Below are 9,980 nucleotides of genomic sequence, written 5' to 3' on the forward strand. Positions count from 1 at the left end.
TTATTTATTTTCATGCCATCAGCCCATAGCAGGTTGATTCCACCTGTATCAATTTTACATGAACAGAAAAGTATGACGTATATATCTCAACAAGCTAATAAAGATTATTGTGCAAAGAAGGATTCTTCAAAAAATTAAGAACAGTATGGAGAACCCTGAGCATTCTCTTGATGAGACTGTTGTACAATAACAGAGTGTCTTCAGTCAGAATCTTCTTCAGATCTGCTGTAAGACAGACTGCTACAAGAGATCCTCCCTGTCCACAGCCAACAGCATCTACAACGGCTCTTTGAAGAAACCTGTATGAGTTACAACATTTAATTCCCCTTAATAAAGTATTTCTGAATTGAATTTAAATTGTTAAGATTATTTGTTTGTTTATGATGTTAAGTATTGTTTGTAAAACATCTGTGTCTTACAAGTTTAGTTTAATATTTTTACTTAGCTATTTCACGTCAAAAGCTTTACCTTGCAACTTATGCAACCTGCAGAGTGCAGTACAGCTGCAGCTTGGCAGACAAGAGGGTTCTGCTGAGGATAGTGCTGGGGCTAAAGGAGTAAATGGAGCATCTCTGTCTATGTGAGGGAGACAGTATCTGGTTTTGTTGTTTACCTTTGCTTTACAATAAAATCTAATTATTTTATTTTATTTTATTTTATATGTGAAATGATGGGGAAATTGAATCCTTAACCCTGAAACAACTAGGCGGCGGTATTGAGCAGCACATTAAATGTTTTCTTCACTCGTTTTCAACGAAGCATAGAGCTGTGCAGGTTTTATCCAATCAGAAGGCGGGTTGCGACATCCAGCGCGCAAGCGCAGTGAGTGAAATATTTCATGTGTTGTACGTCGTGTCCGGTGGAGGTCACAGTCATTGGAGCAGAGTGAGGTGAGTTATGACACATGTTGTGAAAGGTACAGAGAAAATGCATAATTGTTAGGTTAAACGTTAATGTAGCAGTCATAATTACCCCATAATGACATTTTTATTTCATTAACTGCGTAATCAAACCGTTGTTTTTATCAGCCGGGGGTTGAGTAAGGCGAGCACGAGTTTCCACTACCTCCATCGGCGAAAGCTAACCGCTAGCTGCTAAGATTTAAACCGCACAAATATTATTGATATATTTCAAACAGTGCATTGTATTTATTACAACCTTATATACTTTGCGAAGGCTAGGTAGTTGAATTTGCTAGTTCCCTCAAATGTACTGCTAGCTGCTAAGTTAAATCTAGCCAATAGTAAGCTAAATTAGCTTTACCCTACAGCCTTGGTTGGGACACTCAAGGCCACTATCTGTTTGTCCTACGGAGAAGGGATTAAAGGTGGCTTTTAAGGATTTCAACAAATACTTAATTGGTTTACATTGCGAGCTTTATGAGTGAAGTAGCAGGTGTGTCACGAAGCTGTCCTTTATTTCACCTGCAGGTTGTTGCTGACATGGCCAAGCTGTTTGAGTCCATTGGAAAGTTGGGGCTCGCCCTCGCCATCGGTGGAGGTGTTGTGAACTCCGCCCTCTTTAATGGTGAGTGCTGTGGATGAGCAGTCTTTATATATAGACAACGCAAATATCAGACACATTTAAATAAAAGTTTTAATAGTAATGCACTGTGGTAACAGAAACGAGCCCAAAGTTCTAGATTGCCCAGACATTGTATAGCTTGTTTGTTTTATTTTAAATTTTTTTGAAAGTCAGTCCGCACCTTCACCAAGTTTGTATGCCAATTTCCTACCCACACATTGACATTGGAGATTATTTATTTTTTGATAAACTATGAAGATTAAAAAATATATCTATTAATCCAATTTGGGCTAGTTCACTTGAGTGAGTGTTGGCTGTAACAAGATTGTCTTGATATAACCTTGAGAAAAAATAGTATCACTTCATGGTTGCTAAGATGTACACATGATCATAATCACATGATATGATTTTATTTAAAACATTAATTATCTCTACTACCACATCAATAATCACTAATTATTGCTGTTATCAAATCATTTATTTTGATTTATTCAAGAAATATAGAATAAAACCCTGTTAAATTTAGTAGTAGTTTTCCATTCCTTTATTGCACATAATTATGTACCTTTTTGCAATAACACAAGTATTAACAGGCAATATTAGCAGGCTGATTAGGTGGGCTATCTGCTAAAGTAGCTAGTTTGTATTGAGCAGCAATGTTTTAAACAGTGCTGCCTTAAAAATTGTGGTAGTCAGTCAGTGGACTGGCAGTGCACAGCAACAGGTGGGGTAGGGGGCAGGAGGAAAGGTTTCATTGCTCTATAATCAATACAGCCATAGGAAATTTCGGGTTGCTCCGGCACTTTCTCTTGTATCGTGTTAAAAGGTCTTTAAATCATAGGAAACAGTATAAAAGCTTGAACAAATTTGAAACTTTAACTAGTTAAATCTTCAGCAGACCTTCAAACTGGCTACCATCCCAAGAGTAATAAGACTCTTACAGGTCCTTCTCAAAAAAATTAGCATATTGTGATAAAGTTCATTATTTTCTATAATGTAATGATGAAAATTTAACATTCATATATTTTAGATTCATTGCACACTAACTGAAATATTTCAGGTCTTTTATTGTCTTAATACGGATGATTGTGGCATACAGCTCATGAAAACCCAAAATTCCTATCTCACAAAATTAGCATATTTCATCCGACCAATAAAAGAAAAGTGTTTTTAATACAAAAAACGTCAACCTTCAAATAATCATGTACAGTTATGCACTCAATACTTGGTCGGGAATCCTTTTGCAGAAATGACTGCTTCAATGCGGCGTGGCATGGAGGCAATCAGCCTGTGGCACTGCTGAGGTCTTATGGAGGCCCAGGATGCTTCGATAGCGGCCTTTAGCTCATCCAGAGTGTTGGGTCTTGAGTCTCTCAACGTTCTCTTCACAATATCCCACAGATTCTCTATGGGGTTCAGGTCAGGAGAGTTGGCAGGCCAATTGAGCACAGTGATACCATGGTCAGTAAACCATTTACCAGTGGTTTTGGCACTGTGAGCAGGTGCCAGGTCGTGCTGAAAAATGAAATCTTCATCTCCATAAAGTTTTTCAGCAGATGGAAGCATGAAGTGCTCCAAAATCTCCTGATAGCTAGCTGCATTGACCCTGCCCTTGATAAAACACAGTGGACCAACACCAGCAGCTGACACAGCACCCCAGACCATCACTGACTGTGGGTACTTGACACTGGACTTCTGGCATTTTGGCATTTCCTTCTCCCCAGTCTTCCTCCAGACTCTGGCACCTTGATTTCCAAATGACATGCAGAATTTGCTTTCATCCGAAAAAAGTACTTTGGACCACTGAGCAACAGTCCAGTGCTGCTTCTCTGTAGCCCAGGTCTGGGGAATGCGGCACCTGTAGCCCATTTCCTGCACACGCCTGTGCACGGTGGCTCTGGATGTTTCTACTCCAGACTCAGTCCACTGCTTCCGCAGGTCCCCCAAGGTCTGGAATCGGCCCTTCTCCACAATCTTCCTCAGGGTCCGGTCACCTCTTCTCGTTGTGCAGCGTTTTCTGCCACACTTTTTCCTTCCCACAGACTTCCCACTGAGGTGCCTTGATACAGCACTCTGGGAACAGCCTATTTGTTCAGAAATTTCTTTCTGTGTCTTACCCTCTTGCTTGAGGGTGTCAATAGTGGCCTTCTGGACAGCAGTCAGGTCGGCAGTCTTACCCATGATTGGGGTTTTGAGTGATGAACCAGGCTGGGAGTTTTAAAGGCCTCAGGAATCTTTTGCAGGTGTTTAGAGTTAACTCGTTGATTCAGATGATTAGGTTCATAGCTCGTTTATAGACCCTTTTAATGATATGCTAATTTTGTGAGATAGGAATTTTGGGTTTTCATGAGCTGTATGCCAAAATCATCCGTATTAAGACAATAAAAGACCTGAAATATTTCAGTTAGTGTGCAATGAATCTAAAATATATGAATGTTAAATTTTCATCATGACATTATGGAAAATAATGAACTTTATCACAATATGCTAATATTTTGAGAAGGACCTGTATTTTTTATGTCTGATCATATCCAAATAACTGAAAGATCTCATGTATTATAGTTGCTTAACCATATAAGCAGATTTCTAAAAAGAATGTCTTTAAATCTTTAAATCATTGTCTGTCAAGCGGGTACGAAACCCGGCTAAGAATTGACGACTGAAACTGCAATATTAATTTTACAGGAGATCAGCGTTTTAGAGCTAACCAGTGAGGAATGGTAGTCTGCACGATGCACATTTAAAATAAGAAACTGGCAGTAATTACAGAAGTGCATACTAGTAATCGGTAAAAGTACTCCTTTATTTAAAAAGTTGGTTGCACTTTAGATGTCTGCATTTGTTTTTATTATCTTGAAATAATCAGTTTCTGACCTTTTTTATTTATAGTTACTGTGAGTGAAAAATTGTGATCATTGGTTGGTAAGGAAGCAGGAAATGACAGCAAATTTTTTTTAAATATGAGACATAGTTTACATATATAATGTTCATTAGTTGATTATATTTCTTTTTTACAGTTGATGCAGGGCATCAGGCTGTAATATTTGACAGATTCCGTGGTGTACAGGATGTAGTCGTTGGTGAAGGCACTCACTTCCTCATTCCTTGGGTTCAGAAGCCCATCATCTTTGATTGTCGATCCCGTCCACGCAATGTGCCTGTCATCACTGGCAGCAAAGGTACGTTAATCTAAATCAGTTTAATTCAGTTTAATAATATAGCATCAATTCACTACAAATGTAATCTCAATGCACTTTACAGGACAGAGTAGAATCATACCCAGAAATGTAAAATCAAATAGATAGATAGATAGATAGATAGATAGATAGATAGATAGATAGATAGATAGATAGATAGATAGATAGATAGATAGATAGATAGATAGATAGATAGATAGATAGATAGATAGATAGATAGATAGATAGATAGATAGATAGATAGATAGATAGATAGATAGATAGATAGATAGATAGATAGATAGATAGATAGATAGATAGATAGATAGATAGATAGATAGATAGATAGATAGATTTAATTTCAGTTACATGCCTTCCAGTTCAATCCTAGTTATGATACAGTGCAGTTGAGGATTGGTTAAAAAATGACCTAAGGAAGATTTTCACAACTTACTTACGTTGCAGCAGTCCATCCTGAACAAGTATATGGTGAGAGTGGAATGGATCTGCAACCGTTTAACCTTTCAGCAGAACCACAATTAGTAAGGACAGCTATCTCCTGTTACTACGGGAGGGTTGAGAGCAAACATACAAAAACTGGAAACTGGCAGGCTGTAATTTTTTATCTATTCCATCTATACAAGCCATAGCAAGAAGGAAAAGCTATTGCACTCATGAAAATTATCTTCCCTGAGGGTTAAGTTGTATTTTATATAAATCACTTTTGAATCACTTACTCTGCAGATCTGCAGAATGTTAACATCACACTGCGTATCCTCTTCCGGCCGGTGACGACCCAGCTGCCCCGTATCTTCACCAGTATTGGTGAAGATTACGATGAGAGGGTGCTACCGTCCATCACCACAGAGGTCTTAAAGGCTGTTGTCGTGAGTATCAGCAAGCAAATTATTATTTTTTCTCTTGTTGCTATGGGAATAATAAACCAGTCAAACATATTTTTCTTTACAGGCTCGGTTTGATGCAGGGGAGCTCATCACTCAGAGAGAACTTGTGTCTCGGCAGGTCAGTGAGGACCTTACGGAAAGGGCTTCCACCTTCGGGCTCATCTTGGATGACGTATCACTGGTAGGAAGCTGCTTATAAAATGCTCAACAATGTCAATGTGATTTTTGGTGTTAACTTGAATAAATTTGCTATCTATGTTTTTTTTTAGACACACTTGACCTTTGGTAAGGAATTCACAGAGGCTGTTGAGATGAAGCAGGTGGCCCAGCAGGAGGCTGAGAGAGCCCGTTTTGTTGTAGAAAAGGTAATAATCCCAACACTCCTTCAGCAACCTTAGTGTGCATTCTTTTTGGGGAAACTTCGCAGTCTAAGTTGAAATTTTTCTGTATGTTTTATTAGGCCGAGCAACAGAAGCAGGCTACCATCATTTCAGCAGAGGGAGATTCTCAGGCCGCCTTGCTCATTGCCAACTCCCTGATGGATGCCGGTGATGGTTTGGTGGAGCTTCGTAAGCTGGAGGCCGCAGAAGATATCGCCTTTCAGCTCTCACGCTCCCGCAATGTCACTTACCTGCCGGCAGGACAGGGCACGTTGCTGCAGCTGCCTCAGTGATAGCATCCTACTCCCACTTTCCCCAGCTGTGACATGGGCCATGGAGGGGCTGGCATAAAGATTCAGCTGATGGTTCTTGCATCTTCACTTGCATTCCTCCCACTCTTTCTCAAACTGCCACTGGACTGGGCCTTGCTGTTTGCAGCATGGTGGGGGATAGAGTGAGAGGTCTGTGAATACATTTATAGGGTCCACTCTTGTGTATGGAAGTTTAGGGGAGAATTACTCCATCTTCGATGATCTAAACATATAGTACTTTGAGAAAGATCACTAGTGCAGTTAATTTGAATTGCAGCTATGTCACAGAATGGGAGCAATGCATGTGTGGAAAGCAACATTTTAGCATAAAGAAAACTGTGATGTTGTTGTGCTGGAAGGTTTATTTGTGATCTCAAACAAAAGGCTCCCTGATGGTTTCATTCTTTCACTTTGGTTGGGTTGTTTTTCCACAAATATTGCCATCTTGTATGAATTAGGATGTACCTATCGAAAATTAAAGTGTATGCTCTGTCTTTAGTTTTCATTGGCATTGTAAGGAAAGCCCCATGACTCAGAAATGACTTAAGTTAATAAAGATGTCTTTCTACTTCCCAATGGTTGTTGTATTCAGTGAAGGAGCAACTGCAGTATTTTATCTTTTTCGTGTCGCATGGAACCGGATAAGTATCTTTGAAATGTTTTATCCAAAGCTGGTCCGATAAGATGATTCTATTACTGCAATAGTTTGGAGATGATTGTATGTCTTCAACCATCATTAATAAGGGTCTAAACTAGAGTTACCGCAATTAAGATGTATTATATTTAGTCCTTTATACTAAAATTTGTTTGGAAATATGTAATGAAGATCCCCTTCAACTATGGTCCATGACCTGCACTCTTAGACCCTCAACAACCACAATGTTGACATTATGCCATGTGTGCCTTGTGCTCGGTTTTCATCAGTTTTTTCCCAGAATACTTTGCTGGTGACTTCTGACTACAAAGACTTCTTTGTGCTTCATGAACTTTAAACTGGTGGAATAAATGTGATTTATTCTACTCTAACTTCTTGTTATTACTGGATCTTAGTTGGTGAAACTTGATCATTACATTCTGACAGGGTAAATGTTTAAGATTGGTTCTGTGCTTAGTTGGCACAACAGAACTATTTTGTATTATTTGGCTATTATAAATCTGAATAACAAAATATCACATGAAGGTTCCTCAGTTTCATTCTCGTACCAATTTTATTGGATACTTTAATACTGTGCTTTAGTTCAAATTATGCCATATTCCAATATCTTAACAGATCTATGGATGACAACTTTACAGGTCCTTCTCAAAAAATTAGCATATTGTGATAAAGTTCATTATTTTCTATAATGTCATGATGAAAATTTAACATTCATATATTTTAGATTCATTGCACACTAACTGAAATATTTCAGGTCTTTTATTGTCTTAATATGGATGATTTTGGCATACAGCTCATGAAAACCCAAAATTCCTATCTCACAAAATTAGCATATTTCATCCGACCAATAAAAGAAGTGTTTTTAATACAAAAAACGTCAACCTTCAAATAATCATGTACAGTTATGCACTCAATACTTGGTCGGGAATCCTTTGGCAGAAATGACTGCTTCAATGCGGCGTGGCATGGAGGCAATCAGCCTGTGGTACTGCTGAGGTCTTATGGAGGCCCAGGATGCTTCGATAGCGGCCTTTAGCTCATCCAGAGTGTTGGGTCTTGAGTCTCTCAACGTTCTCTTCACAATATCCCACAGATTCTCTATGGGGTTCAGGTCAGGAGAGTTGGCAGGCCAATTGAGCACAGTGATACCATGGTCAGTAAACCATTTACCAGTGGTTTTGGCACTGTGAGCAGGTGCCAGGTCGTGCTGAAAAATGAAATCTTCATCTCCATAAAGCTTTTCAGCAGATGGAAGCATGAAGTGCTCCAAAATCTCCTGATAGCTAGCTGCATTGACCCTGCCCTTGATAAAACACAGTGGACCAACACCAGCAGCTGACACGGCACCCCAGACCATCACTGACTGTGGGTACTTGACACTGGACTTCTGGCATTTTGGCATTTCCTTCTCCCCAGTCTTCCTCCAGACTCTGGCACCTTGATTTCCGAATGACATGCAGAATTTGCTTTCATCCGAAAAAAGTACTTTGGACCACTGAGCAACAGTCCAGTGTTGCTTCTCTGTAGCCCAGGTCTGGGGAATGCGGCACCTGTAGCCCATTTCCTGCACACGCCTGTGCACGGTGGCTCTGGATGTTTCTACTCCAGACTCAGTCCACTGCTTCCGCAGGTGCCCCAAGGTCTGGAATCGGCCCTTCTCCACAATCTTCCTCAGGGTCCGGTCACCTCTTCTCGTTGTGCAGCGTTTTCTGCCACACGTTTTCCTTCCCACAGACTTCCCACTGAGGTGCCTTGATACAGCACTCTGGGAACAGCCTATTCGTTCAGAAATGTCTTTCTGTGTCTTACCCTCTTGCTTGAGGGTGTCAATAGTGGCCTTCTGGACAGCAGTCGGGTCGGCAGTCTTACCCATGATTGGGGTTTTGAGTGATGAACCAGGCTGGGAGTTTTAAAGGCCTCAGGAATCTTTTGCAGGTGTTTAGAGTTAACTCGTTGATTCAGATGATTAGGTTCATAGCTCGTTTAGAGACCCTTTTAATGATATGCTAATTTTGTGAGATAGGAATTTGGGGTTTTCATGAGCTGTATGCCAAAATCATCCGTATTAAGACAATAAAAGACCTGAAATATTTCAGTTAGTGTGCAATGAATCTAAAATATATGAATGTTAAATTTTCATCATGACATTATAGAAAATAATGAACTTTATCACAATATGCTAATTTTTTGAGAAGGACCTGTATATTTCTACTGACCAGTTAGAATGTTGATGAGTGGACGGGTCAGAGTTTCTTTCAGCTTAATCCATAAAATACTGAAGTCTTTTTTTGTTGTATCCAAAATACAAGATTAGAAATCAGGACTCATACCAGAAACTTCAGTGGCATTATGACATCTAAATTTTAACATTCACATAGTCTTTTTATTAATCACTGTGTAAACATCTTAGAAAAAACATTGCCAGAATAAAAGGTTTAAACAGGACACAAACAGATGCTTTTTTTTTATATAAAAAAGAAAAAAAGGTTAGATCATTGTATTGGTGATGTTAAAAATCATGAAGCTGCTGCTCATCCAAAATGTTGCTGCCAGAGTATTGACCCAAACCAGCTACATTGATTATATCACAGCAGTGCCTCCCTGTTTTTAAATGTAATGATTTTAAAATCTTTTTTTTTCTATAAATAACTGAACAGTCTTTGACCTAAAAACATTTCAATTGCTGGTGATGTCAACCATCTTGACACCTCAGGTCATCCCGTTGGTCAGTATTGCAAGCACCAGAATTAAACAAGTTGACGGAAGACTTGCCTTAAAATGTGCAGAAATACTTTTCTTTTTTAATCTGTTTATCACTGCAGCTTTCCTATAAAGAACGTAGATTATTTTTATTTCATTTTATCATATTTTTACTATTTCTATGTTTCAAATGTACATTTCTATATTCATTTCTTTTTCTGTAACGCTTAGATTTAATGTATTTCTTTTCATTTGTTCCTGATTTTGCTGTAACCCTAGCTATTAATAAAATAAACGTACCGTGCCTAATTTATAAAGAGGGCCAATAA

The 9,980-nt window shown here is 38.9% G+C and overlaps 1 protein-coding gene across 1 annotated transcript; it reads left to right on the plus strand.

The window, feature by feature from the left end:
• Window positions 1-835: 835 nt before the first annotated feature.
• Window positions 836-6,872, plus strand: LOC124862298 (prohibitin 1). Its single transcript, XM_047356121.1, has 7 exons — window positions 836-890; window positions 1,431-1,527; window positions 4,542-4,703; window positions 5,445-5,587; window positions 5,670-5,786; window positions 5,875-5,970; window positions 6,066-6,872. The coding sequence occupies exons 2-7, from the start codon at window positions 1,443-1,445 to the stop codon at window positions 6,276-6,278; spliced, it is 816 nt and encodes a 271-aa protein (XP_047212077.1). The 5' UTR covers window positions 836-890; window positions 1,431-1,442; the 3' UTR covers window positions 6,279-6,872.
• The last annotated feature ends 3,108 nt before the right edge of the window (window positions 6,873-9,980 follow it).

Source organism: Girardinichthys multiradiatus, chromosome X (genome assembly GCF_021462225.1).
Source record: "Girardinichthys multiradiatus isolate DD_20200921_A chromosome X, DD_fGirMul_XY1, whole genome shotgun sequence".
In the NCBI taxonomy this organism is placed as follows: Eukaryota; Metazoa; Chordata; class Actinopteri; order Cyprinodontiformes; family Goodeidae; genus Girardinichthys; species Girardinichthys multiradiatus.